The 20100-nt window shown below is 40.6% G+C and overlaps 1 protein-coding gene across 2 annotated transcripts in view; it reads right to left on the bottom strand.

Moving 5' to 3' along the window:
* btbd11b (BTB (POZ) domain containing 11b) overlaps nt 1-14972 on the bottom strand; it is a 78162-nt gene extending 63190 nt beyond the window's left edge. Inside the window, exon 1 of one of the 2 annotated variants that reach the window (XM_037540233.1) lies at nt 13880-14972. In XM_037540233.1, coding sequence (XP_037396130.1) covers nt 13880-14759 — 880 coding nt within the window. In that variant the 5' untranslated portion in view covers nt 14760-14972. The remainder of the gene's footprint in view (nt 1-13879) is intronic. The other variant, XM_017690153.2, reaches the window with a different exon arrangement.
* Nucleotides 14973-20100: the final 5128 nt, after the last annotated feature.

Below are 20100 nucleotides of genomic sequence, written 5' to 3'. Positions count from 1 at the left end.
GGCACAACCTCAATGATTCAAATGACTACAGCACTCATTCAAGCAAACCGAACCCAACAGTGTTCAGGGCAGATATTCATCTGAAATCAAAGCTTTCACGGTGCGTGTGCTTAAAATGTTCATTTATTGGAGTGTGGATATCTTGTCGCTCTTGCACTAGTTTTTAATATTGTCATTAGCACACAGTATCTACTGAAATCCACACCTAAAATTTTATTTAATTCTTTTAATTACCACTTTCTTGCTTTATACTTACTTCATGGTCCTGTATGTTTTCTACTTCCTTTTTACATGAACTTCATCCATGCATTCTTTCATTCACTCCTTCATTTATGCCACTCTTGGAAAAGTTATTTAACATTAGCATGCACTTGAGAATCTATTAAAATCAGTGTCTGGTTTTTAGTACTTTAATTGCCATTTTATTTTTTTTATTTATTTAGATTTATCTAATTATTTTATCCAGTCTCTTAAATATCTTTCATTATTTAGTTTTAGTGCTCATAGTACATTCTTTGAAGCTTATATATATATATATATATATATATATATAGGCTTTACAGCTTATTTTTACTCTAAAAATGTACACTGTGCATTACTATGGTTGTTGTCATACATGCAACCACATTGCTTCCTGAAGTATCTTGAGGTCTGAATAATGTGGAAAACTCTAACTTTATGCTACAGTATTACAGAGATTAAGACAGCAAATAGATAAAACACTAACACTGCCAAAGCCCTCCAAAATCATTTCCAAATGACCTGCATAACTACTGGACTGCTGATTTTTTTTCTCTTCTGCCAGAATACAGAACTTGGCTCTAAATTTCAATGTATCTGCTCAGGTCAAGTAAATGACCTTCTGCCCACACTCCACGCACTTCTGATCTGACTCATTTAAACAGCCATGGCGTCACTCACAAAATCTCCTGGTGTTTCGACTTCGTTTCAGCTTCAGAGGGGAATCTCTAAACTGTCTTCTCTAGCCCATAAAAGGAGAATCATTGATGCTTCCTCCTTGCTGTAATGCTTTTAAAAATGCTCCTTTTCCTTTTAAATGGAGCTCTGCAAGCTAACAGTTTCTCAGATGAAAGAACTCATTTTGACAAAGTTTTTGCAACCGTGTTTGATGTGAAGACTGGCTTAAGCTGAGAGAAACGCAGCATTTATCAGCACAAGCTGATTTCCACATCAAATGAAGTGTGCGCAAACTTGCATCAAAAGTACAGGCAGTTCATTCGTTTTCATTCTGAAAGTCTTCTGCACCATTCACAATCCCACTATCATGCAGGAAAGAATAACCAATCACTAGGTGCTTTTAAAAGTAGGCCACAAAAAAGATGTCATGTTCTGATGACAGATCTTGTGCAATTATGGTGTTTTACAATGAAGGGAGTTACAATGGCAGGCAAGTGTGGGAAAAAAAGCAAAACAAGCAAGTTTGTCACTTCCCTGGAGTGGCTAATATTCATGCTAACTCTTAGAGTTGTGTGGGAAGACAGTAAATGCCTGAGTCATTGGTGAGATGTTTTCAGCTGTACAATCAACTGCAGGTGCTCTATGTTCCTCTTTTTATGGTTATGCTATTCTCAGAACTTAACTTGGAGGAATTAAACTTGAATATCCTGTATAGTGTGTAGTTCTGAAGAGCCAAAAATTACCCTATGCTGAAGTCATTCTAGTTCTGCCTTGAAGACAAACACAGCTGGTGAGTGGGCTCTTAAAGTGTGATGGAAATGGGAAAGTTTAAACATTTTATGACTTATTATGTATGGTCTAGGACTTTGCTTTCCAGGAGGTCACCACCTCATTGTTTGACAGCTGTGTTAAGAATGTGGTCTGCTGACCAGGGTAAACGGGCGTCTTGTGAATCTGTCTGATTTAAGTCCGCTGTTTTTTCTGTCACTATCTCTGTGTCCTGCCCAGGCCTAAGTGACTGCCAGCCTCAGCTTCATCCTTACTGTCAAACGCAGACTTGTGCAGGCGGTTTGGCGGCTCTGTGTTTAGACATTGGCTGGCCTACTTTCGGCTTCGGTACAAATGGACTCAATTGGATGGAAACACTTACTTGCCCGTGCATGCAGGCAAAGAGTTCAGCACAAGTTCTCAAGTCTTTTTGGTAGGTCAGACAGGCCAGCACTGGAAGCTTCTGAAAAAGTGATTTTGGGGGAATATTTTGCCTTAAAATGGACTGCATTTCAACCTTACCTGAAAATGATTGGAAAACATTGTCTTATGCATCAGCCTGTCAATTCTCAGCCATTTAGTGTAATGGCTTTCTGCGAGGGAGCTCTTTGGGGCATTAAATGCTTCAGATGTCTGGTTCCCATCACCACCACTATGAACTACTCTGACTCAGTAAGTTTCTCTAGAATGGAACATATAGAGAAATCACTGTGATGGCTTTGTTTACATCTAAACAATTAAATTGTGCAAACATTTTGTAGTGCCAATACATACAACCGAGACAAATCACAGACCCTCTATATGAGTAAACATTAAAAGGACCTTACGAGTAGTCACACTAAGCAGAAAAAACACATAAGCACAAGCGACAGCCTCATTTAAATCTGAATAGTGAGGCTGAAATCACATTAGATTTTAGAGGGTCAAGAGCATGATTAATGGCCACAATATGACTCCCAACCGTCTGCCTGTAGGTCCCTTCCCTTAATTCCCATATTAGTTCAAGGCACCTAAACCACTCAAATTACATAAGCCATTTAGACCTCCGACTTTGGGACCACTCACATTGTGCAAAACCAAGAGCATGCACTAAATGTGGCATTAAAGTTTCACTGGAAATGGAAGGAAAAAATCTCCTAGGCATAGTAAAGAAATTGAAAACATCCTGTCCTTTTGTAATGACTACAAAGAAATGACTGGAATGGTATTAGTCATATTTCATCTCTTCCTGTCTTCTTAGAAAATGGCAGGCTAAAAAAAAGGGAAGAGAGAGTGCAGCCACATTCTGGTAAGTTCACCATCCGTCTCCCCTGGATAGGGTGAACCCACCAAGCCTACAACCTTCCAGAATGCAAAACCAGGATCCAGATGTGTTCTCCTGGGTCAAGCCTTAAAAAAGGCAGCTCATTAGCATCTTCAGCCTTAATGAATTCACTGCTTGCATACATCTCATACTCTGTCATCCATCAGCTTAATCACAGACACCCAGCCAGGCGTGCATCCACCTCTGTCGCCATGGGACACAATAAGAATATTCTAATTACTCAGTTACGGAACACTCCCTATGGCTAAATTCCACACATATACACACACTGGCGCACACTCGGACACTAGGGAATATGACGCTGAAGCGTTTAAAGAGGTACATTTCTATTCAATGCCATTACTGATTAAGGAGAAGAGGTTAACTTATGGGAAAATGCCAAATAACGATCTCTCTGAGAGAAAAGCAAAGAGTTTACAGGGGTATGCTGCCAATTTTAAAAATATACACTGTACACTGAAGACAGCCTGCCTAACTCTTAACTGACGAGGGTGTAGTATTTAAGGCTAAGACTGTGTTGTTTGTAAAACGAGGGATTTTCTTTTTCCCATGAAAATATTCAGGATACATATTTCAGAATATGTACTTTTCTTGTATTTTATTATTTTTCCCAAGATGTCCACCTTTAACATTTGTGTGGTTTCATATATCAGAAACATTTTCTAAACTCTCTATAACCCTGACAATGAAGAAGGCTCATCTATGTTAATGACATATGTTCTGACTAGATGCCCTGTAATGTGCCTAATTTAAAGCAGTCCGGGCTGAAACACTCCCTATAACTTCAATGTAAATGGCTGGTCTCAACTGCTATAGTCAAAATAGGTGGATATATAACTGCTGTGGTAACTTTACAAAAGAAGAAAAAGGTCCTTAACTTTAGTGAAAGTTAATGGAGCAAAATCATATTCTGAGTCATTTTGGACCATTTCTATTGGTCCACTCATCATGGTATTTTAACATTATTGAAAATGCATGGTGCATTCATTTAATGACTATCATTCTGGTATCAACTTGAAAAATGCTGCTGTGCATCTTTGACCATCTTTTTGTTACGCACTTTTAAACCACTTTCCCTCATAGCAGTCCATTTCTTACATATTATAAAAAGGAATGAACATCTTGCATGAAATAAGGTCTATGCAGGAAAGAGCATGTGTTTGCAATAAGAATGTCATGAAAAAAAGAAAAAGACAGACACACACCTTGAAATAATGTATCCCATATGCGAGCTGTATAAGATGGAGTTGTGGCAATCAATCTGAAGCAGTATTTATTAACCCTGGTGCTGGAGTACTGCTACACTGCACATTTTTTGTGTTTTCCCTGCTCTCAACACATCTGAGTCAAGTCATCAGCTAATTAGCACAGCCTTACTGTGTTTCAAATGAATGCTGGAGCAGTGAAAAGACTAAAACATGCACTGCAGGGGAGAGTCCAGGACACAGACATAGCTTGCTTTTTAATGCTGAGAGGAATACAGCAATGTGGTAGAGCGCAGTGTCTGAGCTACTCAGTTTGTCTGCAAGTTACATTTTATACTCACACACAATACTGTTTTTTAGGCAAAGCAGCCATGACAGCATGCACACACATTCACGCACAGGTTTGAGTGAAATGTCTATATATATGCCCACAGCAAAACACAGAATTGCAGTAAAGGCCAATATGTTTGTGTCAACAGCACTACTACAGCACAGGCAGAGAGGACAAAAACAGGATTAGTAAGACAAATAGCCCACACTGACAGACATCTTGATCCCACCAAAACACCATAAGATACACACATCCACATGTGTGCTCCTTACCAGCCACAGCTGTGTTAAAGGAGGCACAAGGTCTAAAGTCTTTCTCCCTCTGTTTCCATACTGTTTTTAACATGCCCTGAACGACTTAGCCTTGCTATTTCCCCTAGGGGGAATTCCTGACACCATCTTATGGCCTGTACCATTACTGTATCAGCTCAAGTGAGGTATGCTAGATGACCCCTTGGAGGCGTAAAGGATCAAGTCAACATAATTACAAACATCAGCAGCATAACCTGCACAGAAATCACTGAGAAGTGAGGCAATTTCCTGAGGAAAACCTGATAAACGGCAGACAAAGTTGTTTATGAGTCAAAGAGAGTAAAACGCTTTAAATATTTGATTTGCAATGGTCAACCTGTGATTTACGCAGAAATCTCTTGTATGTTATAAGACAGTTGAATTAACGTTGTTATTCTACTCTGATAGCTTGCTAGTTTTACAGATAGCAACAACAGAAACGAAGGACAATGCACCACAGTTCCCATTCTAAACTGGAAGCTGAAGCCAGAACATGATTTTTAAAGTTTATGTTTGCTATTTTTTGACTTCTCAAAAGCAGTTTGCATTACAAAGTTTCACTTGCTGACTGAGCTCACTGAGGCTAGCCTAGCAAAGTGCATGTAAAATCCTGCTCTGGTCACACTGCTGAAAAATATTTTAGTGTGACTATTAACTGCAGGTTCAATGCGCTTTGAGTCAAAGTCAGTAAAGGCATGTTGAAAACAGTACTTAAATAAAGACTTTCTCTCTTGCTCTCTTGTGCTTTCTTGCTCTGTCTCTCTCTCTCCAGGTCACCTCTCTCAGTTCCCCCACAGGAAAGGTGATCAGTAGCATCAAAACAGTAATTCCATCCTGTGTGTACAGAAGGCACATATACACAGGGCACAGAAAGGGGTCCAGTATGAAGGAGTAAGTAGGGGATGGTCTACCTCACTCTGCCTGAGTGTCAGGATATTTGTTTGTTTGCACATTTTAGAGAGAATTCAAGTTCAGTTCTTACTGCAACATAAGCTGAAAGCAGGTTACCTTTCTGAGCATCAGGAATGATGATTTACCATGCTGTCTCAAAAACACTGAAATTTTGGTGACATACTGCCAGACATTATCCAACCACCAACACAGGCAAAATATTCAAGTATTATTTTTAGAGTTAACCTCTATACTGCATGTTGTGGCACAGAACACAGCAGAAGCTGTTCATAAAGAGTATAACAAAATGAATAGTTCTGGTGCTTAAATCTGATTAACTGAAATATTTTTGAAGGTGCTGTAAAATACGTGCTACACACACTTGTATTAACACAAGACTTTGGCCCTTGTTCCCCTGATCGTTAAGCGAGCATACACAAATTTTACCAGCAATTTTTTATTCATCAATGTTGTCTTTGGCGTATGCGGACGATCAAAGAGTATACATTTGAACATAACTGTTTAACAACGTGAAAACAAGTGGTTGATCAACACTATAAGCAACATCATCTATACTACCAATAATAATGCTACCAATTCCTGCACAAGGCAATCCAGTACAAACGTATGTGTTTATTTTACATGCACTTTAGTATAAATAAATGCTGCAACTAAGTAAGTGATACTGTTTTGATCCCACAACCGGGGAAATTCCACCTCTGCGTTTAACCCATCCGTGAAGTGAAACACCACATACACACTAGTGAACACACACACACTAGGGGGCAGTGAGCACACTTGCCCAGAGCGGTGGGCAGCCCTATCCACACGATATATATATATATATATAAAACTGTTTCATTTAGAGACATATATGAAATACAAAACACAGATCTAATACATCGCAATAAAACAGCTTTTAAACAGATTATTATACCATCTTTTTACAAATTAAGATGTTCTTTGCTTATTACACATTTAATTCTTTCAATCATTGTTATTTTAACAGTGAGATTTCACCAGATCCCTCACTGCCAAACCTTAAACTCTCTTTATAAGCACAGCCATTGCCTCACAAGCCACTAAATGCTATATTGGCTCCCTAAACAAACTAGGGTGTGATTCATGTATATGAGGTACTCATAGGCTGGTGCACTGAATTGATTTCATGCAATGCAGCTGATTCATCATTTGCACTAAAATCTCTACTTGCTTCATGAATCAGAAACAAAGTAGTTTGTACAGCATTAAAAGTGGTCAAATTTGCACTCTTTTTTACACAGCTTTGATAAATAAGGGTCGGTGTTGGTAATGAAATACTCCTTCACTATTATGTTCATTGGCAAGCATAAAATACTGGTAAAATCACTGCAATGCACAGCCTTGGCTTATTTTTTTAATACAGAACAACCACAGACTGTTAAGCTGAAACTGTAACTTGCATGAGGCTGTGGTGTTAAATCTGACCATTTGACCTTTTATTGGCATTAATCTGTCAGCTTGTTGCTGGGTACTTGTTGCAAACTTTGTTTGGGGATTAACTGACATAATCATTGTCATTAGCTTACAGAGTCCACTGCATACATCGCAGCATTGAATCTTTCCAATAGACTCATTCTCCATTGATCCGTTATCAGTGGTGACCCATGATAACCTCTGAGCTTCAGATTTCACTGTGAGAAAATGTGCTCTCTCCTCCAGCTCAAACCTGCTCGTCAGTGTTGTGATTTATGTGACATGTCGTGGCCCGTGCAGTGGATTTGCTGCAGTGAAGATTGCTGGTAATCTCCCTGCAGCCGATGGCCAAACACAAGGGAGGTTTTTATGACTGCTGATAGCAAAGCAGCTTGCAAACGTATTCTGTTTGAAGTGAGTGAATGCAAACAGACTTACAGCAAGTACTCATAAAAATGCTTACTCACTGTGTGCAATAGGGCTACACAACATGTTATTTGTTGAGTGTTATCTGAATAATACTAATGTTGCAGAAGGCTGCAATATGCAAATGAGCCTCTAACCAATCACAATATGTTATCCAATATTCTGTGAATAATTTGACTAATCATAGCTCCTAATGAGTGTTTTGATGCATCAGTGTATTAATGTACAAAAGTCAAAACAATGCTTTCCAGTCTTTAAAGGAAAATGTAATTTACATAAATTTGCACTTACTGCAAATATAGGCATGCTGCCCAGGGTCATACCTAAAGAAGGGTCCCAGGGGTCGGGGGGCTTCTAGGATCCCCTTTCCTAAAGGCCAAAAAGTTCTCTGATGCCAAAAGTCGACAGCTGCTATCGTCATGGAAACCATTACATGGCTGCATGTCTCTTTCAGTTGTGCAAAAAAGCACGGAATTACTTTTTTTAACAGAAACATGTAAAAATAGCATCAGTCTGCTCTACTCTTTCTCTTGATGGTGAGAACTGTGTTACTTCCTATAGGTTGCTTACTTAGTAGTAGTACTTGAGTAGTACTTTAAAAAAGTTTAATACTGTAATAAAACAATGAAAACAATGAGAAAATCACTATCTTGAACGTTACGTGGTATGCAGTCAGCTGTTATAGTCACTAACATCATTCAAAAAATACAAGTTAGCAATGACATACTGCATTTAATATTCAAAATTTTTTTTTTTCCTGATAGTGGTAATGGGTGGGTAATCTTCAAATGATTAAGCTGTAATGAAGTTGGCAAGAATTTGGCCACTTGAAATGAAATTCTGGTTATGCTACTTGCTCAGCCAACACAGGTGTCTAAAGTTTGCGTCATTAGTTTTGCACTGGAGCTACAACTCTCACAGTCCCATAGACGTTTATGCCATAAAAAGACTGGGTGCCACAGGCCTTCATTACTTTTTTCTTTACTTACTCATAGCTCCAATGTTAAATGCAAGCAACAGACTTCAGACACCAAAAATGTCATGGCTGATCAACTAACTTTGCGATAAAAGAGAAACTGTGTCAATCTGATATTTTCAGCCTCTCCTTTAACCATGTCACACTAATTGCTTTCCCAACAATAAGAATATGCTGAATATAATCACAATACTAATACTTAATTTATATCGTGCAGCTCTAGAGTGTCCATGGCACACGCATTCGCAAACATGCATGAGAAAGTCTAAACGTCTGTTTACTCTGAACATGTGAGAGAGCGTGTAATGCGCTGCTCATTGTTTTTCACAGTACAGTAATAATGCATTCCCCTCTGTCAGGACCTGCCACTTCATGCTGAGAACCTTCTGTTGCTTGGCTTCAGCACATTCTCAGAAATGCCACCAGATGTCTGCAGGGGAGAATCTACTGTACAGCTCACATGCTACTGTGCCAAATCTTGTGACCATGCAATAGCAAGGCAGCACATGGTCTGCGTGGGGTAAGAATTACACAAAAGGAGAGTAATTCTTATAATCAGTTCCTCTGATACTCACAGTTGTCAGCCACATCTAATGCTGGAATGTCCCTAGAGCTAGAGTATGATACCATGTTGACTGAGAAAACTCACAAGTTTCCACATGTTGGTCAACCGATACTTCCTACTGATGAACAACAAAAAAAAATGGTGCTCAAAGCTCAAAAGCCAGTCAGGTCTGACAGGATTCTGGTATTCTCTGGTATTATCCTAAAGAAATAGGGACCTATGACTACACAGTGCCATCACTCTCCTCTCTCTCTGTAACCTCATTTGTGTTGTCTATTTGTCTTATCAGTGTACAGCTTTAGTCCTAGTTTCACAGAGATGGTATCGCTTGTTTTGATTTTACCAAATTTAATAAATAATCCCGAAAGACAAGAGCATAATAGAGCTCTCTGAAACTCTGTATTAAGAACACTTGTCCAATGCTTCTGGTCCCACCAGTTAATGTTTAAAAAACATGTGCAATTAAATTACTTTCGATAAGACAATCATGTGATTAAAATATGGAGAGAAAACAGGACTCCAGAGTGTGCAAGACCTGGTAGACCACCAAAACTGTCACCATCAGATAAACAGTACTTTAAGCTTTCATCTTTGAAAGAGAGAAGAAAATAAGTAGTGCTTTGCTTCAGGTCTGAAAAAAATCCACAGGTGTTTCTGCCATTTTTCCGCTGTGAGAAAACACCTCAACACCATGAGTCTGAAAGGATGTGTCTATGTTTTCGATATTATATTTAGTTGTTGAGGCTTCTGTACAATTACCTGTTACATATGTTTTCTGGTGCTAAAATATGAATAACTTGTATTTAATGGCCATTTTGGTAGAAAATAAAATAAATGGTTGGTCTTTTTTAACTGGCGTAAAACCAATGCATTATGCGGAAGTTGTCTACACCTCAGAAAGGTTCTTCACCTTTACACATTTATAAATGAAATGTTGGTGCTTGAAAGAACCACCAGAAAGGTTCTTTGGGAAACAAAAGTGGTTATTTTAAGGCATCACTTCAAAGGACCCTTTCTGGCACCTTTATTGTACAATTATAGAATCCTAGAATATAGAGTCCTATGGGTCTCACTGCTACTGAACTTACTAATGACTTCAGAAAGTCCACAAAGGATCCTGACTTGAAAAAATAGTAATTAAGCACAGCACAAGACTGCAGGCTGGCAGATGGAAAATTCATGGTGTTATGCGCACTATTCTCAGCTGCATACTGTAAAATGAATAATGAGTTTGCTACAAATTGCTACTGGATATGTCAGCAATAATAACGGCCACGGTGCCTGAATCCTTACCCTGACATCAACAGCTCTTATAGACCCTGGTGCTGGGACAGCCTGGTACAACCACAGAGCTGTGTCATGCCTGGACACCCTTACACCACCTAACATGTACACACACACACACACACACGTCAGTGCCTGGCACAGAGTGGACGCAGCTCCACAACAGACCTGTTACACCAAGCTGCCTACCTCTGCAGCTGCACCTCAGCCTCCACACACACTGCAGCGAGGTGGAGGAAGCCTACGTGTTCCATTATAGACCACATTTTAAACATCAATACATATTAGGTTTCTAAGATATATGTAAGAATGCATATTGCACCTAAAAACAGTCACCAACATAGTAGCACACATTCAGACAAAGCCATTAACTCACTGTGCTGTGAACTCACATCAAAGAACAACAAAAAACTAAATCTGCAATATGATCTGCCTTCAGGAGCAGAAGAAAGTGCAGGTCATAACAGCCCCCATCTTCCAGTGGCCCTCGGGGGGAAAAGATCTAGATTGCATGCTGGGAGATGAGATCTCTGCATAACTGTTTATTACAGTATGGAAATCACTGGCCACATAAGGTATGCAGTAGTGGTCCAATCCATCAGCCCAGTAATGAGTGGCTGAAGCTGTAATCAGTTTAACTTGTTTGGGAGGAATGTCAGAGTCAATTTCAAATACCTGGGTTAACGTCTACTGCTGTATATGATTCACCCAGTAAGGCTCTTCAGCAAAAACCCTGGTGGTACACTTTCTTGGTGGCGCTTTTATTTTTCCTTAAGTATTTGGACACTGGAAGACATTTCATGATACTTGACATGCATCAAGATATTCTGTTTTTCTTAGGTTTGATAAGTATCCACCAGCAGTGCCACATTTTAAAAATGCGATGAAAAGCTAAACTATGAATATAATGATTTTTATTCAACACTTCATACACTGCCCTGCACTAAACACAGATAATCTGAGGGATTATTTGGACAGGCTTACTATTTTCTGAATGAAACACAGTTGAGCAGCATTCTTTATGTATTGATGACACACTCAGAAAAGCATACTGTGCCATATTGTTATTAAGAGACGCTTATTAGTCCCACAACGAGGAAATTTCACCTCTGCATTTAACCCATCTGTGAAGTAAGACACCACATACACACTATTGAGCAGTGAGTACACTTGCCGGAGTGGTGGGCAGCCCTATCCACAGCGCCCAGGGGAGCAGTTGGGAGTTAGGTGTCTTGCCTCAGTGACATGCTGTAGGCTCTGGGAATCAAACCAGCGACCTTCCGGTTACTGGGCCGGTTCCCTAACCTCCAGCCCACGACTGCCATGACTGTGATGTGAAATTATTATTATATTGCTTACTCCTAAAGGAGACTATCCAAACAATTTGGAACCACTTTATTACTTTTAATTAGGGCTGGAAGCTTTTACATCAAAATCACAACTTGAAGGAGTGCGATTTTCTAATTGCATTTTAATTCTAATTTTAATTATAACCTATATTATCATCAATATCGTAATAAGCTTTAAGTGGGGAAATTTAACCTTATAATATGGGGCTTGCAAACTGCCTGTAGATGAGTTGGACCAATCAGAAGCAACCAATCCCCTACATACTTTGTACTTCACAACACAATCATAACTAGGTTTTGAAACAACAGTTACATTACATGTTTGTGCTCATTGTGAGTACTGATGCAAATACAAGAGTAAAGCACATCTCCAACGGTTCTGTCAGAGAAGCAAAGTTAGATGTAAATAAAAAAGGCCCATCAGCAGTCATCGCTCTAGCCTGAAGATATATAAAGGCTGTTATGGCATCATCTGCTTCCCCAAGATCACATTATGGTCAGCAAACATAGCGTTGTGCAAGAACCGTAGGAAGGTTAGCCAAGAATTGGTGCTTGGCTGGAGGGAGCATCACTTGATTATGTCATCCTCCACAGAGGGAAGAGCACGGGCCTCTTGACACACAGATGTGAGCCACAAACCTTAAGGACACTGAGTCACTGGCATTTCCATGCCATGTCAATTCTAGACCCAAAAGAATGATTGAGGTCTGCTTGAAAAAAAACCTCATATAGCATTCATAAACATCAATGAGTGCTGAAGCACACTCGATGAGAGAAAAGGCTCCACAAACAATGCTTGCGGTCACTGCATTGAAAGTCAGAAACAAAAGATATTCCTAAACTGTGGCAGCCCAACCCAAACTCAGAGCCTAACACTGCCTGAAAAACCAAGTCTGTCTCATCCCAGTAACCCAGCAATTCCGCACTCATGGACCTCAGCCCAAACATCCTCATATGGGCTAAAGCAACATGCACAGATGATGTCAGAGCCTGGGCAACTGGCCCGAAAGATCATTTAGCTGGATAAACATAATAGTAGGGTTACTTGCAAGATCCATCAACACACAGAGTGGACAGCTCCACTTTGATTCAGTCTGAGGACACGAAGCAGGAGAAAATGAAAGTTCTTCCCATGCCAAATCTTTGTTAATGACTGAAAATGTTTAAGTGTGTAGTGCAGATAGTCTCCTGTACTTTGAGTTGTAAGTAAACATGATTGTACACAGCCTAAATAAGAAGCATCAGACCTGCTTAGTGCTATTTTACAGTACTGTATGGACACATATGAATGTGTGAGTAGCAGACACATAATTTGTATATGTACGTAGACATAAGCTCCCCAGAGAAAAAGAAACTTTGTTAAGCATCCAGTTGCTTTAAAGACAACTGCAATCCCGTCAGGTAAGAATTACACTAATCTCTTAGGCCACTCTTCCACAAACATAGTACTTTATGTCTGAGTAGAACGCAAAGTTGACACATTCCCGGATGACAACTGTAGGGTGACTGTCAGAGACTGATTCAACAGACATGACAGGAAACTGGGACAGTTTGACTGACCAGCAAAATCAAATGGAAATCAATTCAGTGATTCTTACTCTGGAAAAGCAGATGAAATACTGAAATAGGCACACATGAACTCTGGCTGAAAAGTACATCGGGTTTGTGGAAGAGTTGGCCAAAATGGACAGGAAGAGTGTGTGTGTGTGTGTGTGTGTGTGTGTGTGTGTGTGTATGTATGTATATATGTGTGTGTGTGTGTATGTCCACAATTACCTGCAATAGGCTTTTGCTGCACATAGTGTTTCTATTCTTCTCTAAAGTTTGTATTTGGAGATGCAAGCTTTGTTTGGCCAGAGATTATATATTCACACAGGCCTATAATGTGAATAAGTGTGTATGCACGTGCATGTTTACAAGCGCGTGTACTGCACGTGCTCTACAACTTTTCTTTGTGCACTTTATGCTTGTTTTGTTACTTTGTGTGATGTTTGGTCCTGCTGTGCTGACAGTGACTGCTGACAAACCACTGGGGTCAAACGGAGTGTACTCTGTGTAACCTGTTGCTGTAGTGAGCTCTTCTCTCAGGCGACTTACCGCTGGCGTTTTTCCCACATATGAGGTGCTGGTACGGCTGAAGCAGCCCGTATAACTCCGAGTCATTGTTAATGGCCTGCTCGAAGGCCTCCAGCGTAAATGCGGGCACCCCGTTGTCCTGCTCCACGTCTCGGAGCGCGCGGCCAAACACCTCGCAGAAGAGCCTCTCAATGCACGCGGTCAGGTAGATGGCCGCGTGCTCGTGCACCCTCACGGCCACGCCGCTCTCCACCATCCAGCGGAAAAAGTGACCCACAGACAGCGCGAGCCCGCAGCGCTCCGACTTGCCGCGGCTGTAACCGTCCTCCGTACTCATGCTGTAGAGCGAGAGCGCGCCGAGCGCCGCCGCTGCGCATTTGGCCGACAGCGTCCACGAAAGCACGATGCGCGCCGCGCTCTGCACCTCGTAGCGCGTGCATTTGGCGTAGCGCGCGCTCAGGCGGCGCGCCTCCCGCGCGATCCGCGCCAGTGCGCGGCTGACGAGCGCCGAGAGTCTGGCGAGGAGCGCCGGGGGCGCGCTCGCGCTCGCTTGCCTAAACGCCTCGTCGCGCCGCAGCGCGCGCTCCACGTCGCCCAGGCTCCAGGGCACGTCCTCGAGCTCGGGAAGCCGCGCGCAGTGGCCGCAGCACTCCAGCGTCTCTGCGGCGACGTCGTCGGCGACGGCCAGCTCGCCGCGCGCCCCGTCCTCCAGGCTGCCGCGCGCGCCGCCGGTCACGTGCCAGCAGCAGTCGCCGCCGCAGCCGTGCGCGTGGGGCGCGTGCGCCTCGGAGCAGCACAGGGACAAGTTGGACGACCTGAACGAGTCGGCGGCTCCGCCGTAGCCCGAGTCGAGCGTGAGATCCTCCAGCGTCCTCGCCACGGATTTACCCCTCTTCGCCATAGCGCGGCTTCATGCTGTCCGCGAGCTCATGCGCCGCGAGAAATAAAGTTCAAGCGAATAAAGAAAACGGTCACGAGCCCAGCGTGGAGGGGGTCGGTGCGGCTGTGTGAGCGGGGAAAGTGAAATAAAGCTCGGCAGAAACGTCTGCCTTGATCGCCTGCAACTTCGACAGCGCTGAGTGTGTGAGTGAGTGAGTGAGTGTGTGTGTGTGTGTGTGTGTGTGTGTGTGGCTCACTCACTGCAGCGCTGCATAAGCGCTGTAGTAAAGCAGCCGAGGGGGAGGGGCCGCCTTTATTTCCCACCCGTATTCCGACCGGCCATCCCACTTGTGCCGAGAAACTCCGCCCCCTCTTCGCTACCATCGTCAACAAGATAGCCTTTAGCTCTTACTTTATAAACTATTATATTACCCCTCAATAGAGAAAGTGAATCTACCTGTTTGGTGAATTCTACTGAACTGGTTCAGAGTCATTTCAGTCTTATAACACACTTAGACTTCAAAGTAAATCCCTTTCCTTTGAGTGACCCTATGATTGAATTATATTATTAACACATTACATTCCATTTTGCCACTATCAAACCATTAATAACCTGTAATAATGACACACATGGTCTTATTAAAAATATGTTTTTGTTAAAAATAGTTCTTGTTTTCTTTGAACAAATTGATCTAAATTACATTTAAATTGACCTCAATGTGAGACTGAACCACAGAGACATTTTTATGACCTTTTCCCCCACCCCTACTAAGGGTGCTAATAGTTGTGGAGCCCATTGTGGTGTCAACAAAATGTTCTTGACAAACCATTTTTAGCATAGACAAATGTTCAGTGAACAGCACACTGAACAAAAAGACACATATTTAATCTAAATGTGTGAATGTAAAAGTGAGATATTGACACCAAGCCTACTACTACTCCTCAATCACAGACATAGCCTCATATTGCTGACCATTTTGTCCCTATAATAGCACCATGTCCATCAATGCTTTACCACACTTAGGTAATCATATTTTCGGTTTAAACACAGGAGGCAGGACCCAATTAACCAATCCTAACGCACGAGGAAAGATACTATAAGCCAATTCTAGTGTAGGAGCCGGGATATCATAAGCCGTTCTTTGTGCTTAAGGAAAGTACTACAAACCAGTCTGAGTATAAGAAGAAGGTTACTATTAGTCTATTAGCCAGTCCTAATGCAGGAGGTGGGGTTTGTCCAAATACAGGTGGAATAAAAAAACGCAGAGAGCCCTGGGTAATGTTGCACACATCCAGCACTCTGACAGATCCAGGAGTGCAAAGCTGAACAAGTACACTGGTGGTCTTTGAAATGCTCCTGAAGTATTTGTTACATCATCTCTATTCAATTAGAAATCTCAAAAACAAATCTCAGTACTTTCCCTGTCATCCTGGAGTCTGGACTTTTTCTGAATTTGCACATTTTCCATTTGTAAACACGCATAACATCGACATTTGAAAATCAGTGTCAGAGAACTGAAGAGAACACTTGGTCTTAAATGTCCATGTTGTCTTTGTAGGCTGAGAGTCCCGCCAAAGAGGCTGAAGAAAAAATATAAATGAGTCATTCTATACTTTCATAGAAAATGAATTTCTAAAGAAAGGAGTATATGTTCTTGCTGGGGCTGTAAACTCATTTTTTATTGTTATCACAGTATGAGCTTCTGCAATAAACAAAGCGACCATGACAGAACAGATAAGACTGCCTCCTACACAGCACCAAAGAGACGTCATTACCATTCATAACTCAAAAACTACTCCATCCTGACCTACAAGCCTGTAACAACACATCAAACTTTAGGATTGTCCTCACACCCAGTATTGTGTTTCAAGTATGTGAGACTGTAATTTGTACTGTCACAACAAACAGATTTGATAACTAAGCAAAAATAAGTTAACAAAAATATGTATATATATATATATATATATATATATATATATATATATATATATATATATATACTGATACTGAGCTACTGAGGTAATGCTGACTATTTCTCATCCTTTAAGTGCACAAAAATGTGCTTGCAGTTCTGATGTAAGTAACTATTAGTAGTTCATTTTTTTTATTTCGTACAATAGTAAATGGGGCTTTTGTAATATTGCATTTTGCTATTTGAGATTAGTTAGTTTTCTGTTAACACATCTAAAAAAGTCTGTACTTGCGTCACATCCATTCAGAGGCACACTATAGACACACTATAATTATTATTTATTATATCTCATATTGTCATCATGATATCTGATAGCTGTATTGCATTTTAGGTCAATATCGTACAGCCCTCATTCTGGCTCAGTACAGATCAATACACATTATTCTGAGATATTCCTGTTTAAATCAGGCCACAAAGAGCAGCATGTGTCTGAAGAGAAAAGGCAGGGATCACGTGAATACCTGTCTTGTCCAGAGATGGAGCTGAACGTAACAAGACTCTTAGTGATTAATAATAAATGGCATGCATAATGTATTGGTTCTCCTGAATGGGGGATTCTTGTGGGCTCAAAGGCATTTACACTGCTTGTGAAGGTCATTCTCATTCTCAGGAACTGAAGATCAAACAAAGTATCCAGATGTTTAGCGTTTAGTCTAAAGTCTAAAGAGTTAAAAAGTATTCAACATTCAATCCACTCAAAGGGCCCATTGATGATTTCTGGCTGCAGAGAGAATGCATTGTATCGTTTAGAAGATGAGTGCTCACATCAGAAACTGGAACATGAAAGTTTTTGAATTCCACTCAATAGTGTTGTCAGTCGAGCGCCTGCGTGTGACAAAGGAAAAATTATACTAGATAGCCTACTTAACCTATGCGTTGCCCTTTCTTCTGCAATTCATAATTTATTTATGCTTTATTTGTCTTCTTGCACCCTTTATATAACGTGGCTTCAGTTTTTGATAGTAGTCTGCCATCTAGTGTTCGTTGTCATCCCTCTCATACTTCAACTGAATGGTATGCACTTGTCTGTTTCTTTAAAGTAGAAGCATAAATCAGTTTGCCTGAAGGTTTAACCACGTATAAATAAAAGCCCATAGCTCCACACCCATTCAGACACATGTTTGCACACATACACTCTGTGCTTGATATGTCAGCTCTGTATTTATTTTTTTTATTATCATAAAGAGAGTAATGGATTTCAGTCGTACAACTAAAGTATAGAGTATAAAACAATGATTTCCCATTTTATAGCTTGGTAGAATCCATTAGTAGGAGTTATAATCCATGATAATAAGACTATTTTAAAACTGTTGTACTCCATCATTACAGTTGCATAATGTTTAGAGTGACCGTTGACAAATAGGCTAATGTTTTCCAAATTGCTCAAACCTTATGTACTTACCATATTGTCCCCATGAAGACAATTTAGCATGCCTGGCCGACATTAATGACTTCTGCACTAATGTTTCAAATGCTGATATGCATTGTATGCAGATGATGCTATTGTCTATTGTTCTGCTTCATCACCAGCAGAGGCTCTTTCCAATTTAAAGGAAGCATTTGTGACAGTTCAGCACAATCGTAGCTCTCTAATGCTTGTCCTTAATGATAAAAAAACTTGATACACAGAGCATCTTTTCCACAAATCTACACACTGCTGGGCAGACCAATAGAATTAGTTTAATCTTATAAATATTTGGGTTTTATATTAGATGATATCTTGTCTTTCACACTGCATGCTGAACAATTGATAAAGAAATTAAAGTTGAAGTTCGGATTTTAGTTTACAATTTTAGTTTTTCTTTACTCAATAGGCATGAAAAAAAAAACTAATTGAAGTTACCTTTTTACCTATTTTAGATTATGTTGATATTTTTATAGGTACACTTCAAGGACTATGCTGCACTCACCGGACTCTATTTATCATTCAGCATTAAGATTTATAACTGGCGCTAGATACTCAGCTCATCACTATGAACTTTATGAAATTGTTGGATGGCCTTCACTTTCAGTGCAAAGACAAATTCATTGGATAATTTTTGTCTATGAAGCAATTATTGGTCAGCTTACTTCATATTTGTCTGCATTCATATCAACAAATAAGTCTCAATACAATTTACACTCTAATAGCTACATTCAGCTGGATGTTCCAAAAGCACCGTCTGAATATGGCAATTGTCTGGAACTTATGGGTGGGTACTGAGGTTTGTAAGTAAGGGTTTGAATACCCTCCTGAAAAAAATTACAGAAACCATGAAATGGTTTGTGATAGTCATGGGTTGCTAGGGAGATGTTAGGGAACTGGCCCTGTGACCAGAAGGTTGCCGGTTCAATCCCCAGGGCTGACAGCACATGACTGAAGTGTCCTTGAGCAAAACACCTAACCCCCAATTGCTCCCTGGGCACCGTGGATAGGGCTGCCACCACTCCAGGCAAGTGTGCTCACTGCCCCCTAGTGTGTGTGTCTATTCACTAGTGTGTATGTGGTGTTTCACTTCATGGATGGGTTAAATGCGGAGGTGGAATTTCCCCGTTTGTGGGATTAATAAAGTATCACTTAACTTAACTTAAATGTTTGTGTTGGTTTCTGGTGGTGTCCTAATGATGAGCCACTAATGATGTTCTGTGCTTTCCTCTTTGGTTGATATGACAGCGTAAAGGATTCTAATGGTTTAACAGGGTTCCTGGAACTGATTCCAGATGCATTTGATGTTTCGAACCCTAACTATCATGTTTTAATCCTAATGGTTCTTCAGCAGACTTCTTAGTTTAGACATTTAGGACTGGGTATTTTAGATTAGAAAATATGAGGCAATTTTGTGAATCTTGCCATGCACAACTGAAATGAGCTGACACAGAGAAACCCCACCTTTTTCGACTATAACTGTTTTGATTCATTCGAAGAAACTAAATGATGCTACTGCCCCTTTAAGACAGTGCATAGCTTATAAGAAATATGTTCAAAATGTTCTCTTTCTCTTTTTCTTTTTTTCTTTGATAACACTGCATGTGATTGGAAGAAATCTATATGGCATCAGGTTTTTGTAATATGGCCGTTGGAATAGCTATTGTATCTCCTCCCGTACAGACTATGATCAGTCCAAAAACCACTACATGACCCTTAGCACGGAGAACCGCTGCCATCAAACCTCTTGCCTAAGTTCATGTGCCCATCCGGGTATTCCTCCTCTGTCCAATCAGATTGCAGAACCAACCAACACGCCTAAAAAGTCTGCATGCAAGCTTCCTTTTATTTCCCTATAAGCGCATAAGAGTTCTAATAAGTGACTTAAACATCTTCTTCATAACATCACACATAACCAATATTAGCTCCATTGGCTGATCAAACCTCATTTAACGCTATTTTATGTCATGTATTTTGACAGCACA

The sequence above is a fragment of the Pygocentrus nattereri genome, chromosome 7 (assembly GCF_015220715.1).
Source record: "Pygocentrus nattereri isolate fPygNat1 chromosome 7, fPygNat1.pri, whole genome shotgun sequence".
NCBI classification, from domain to species: Eukaryota; Metazoa; Chordata; class Actinopteri; order Characiformes; family Serrasalmidae; genus Pygocentrus; species Pygocentrus nattereri.
Note: the sequence above shows the minus strand (reverse complement) of the source record. Positions and strands in the feature narration are given on the sequence as shown.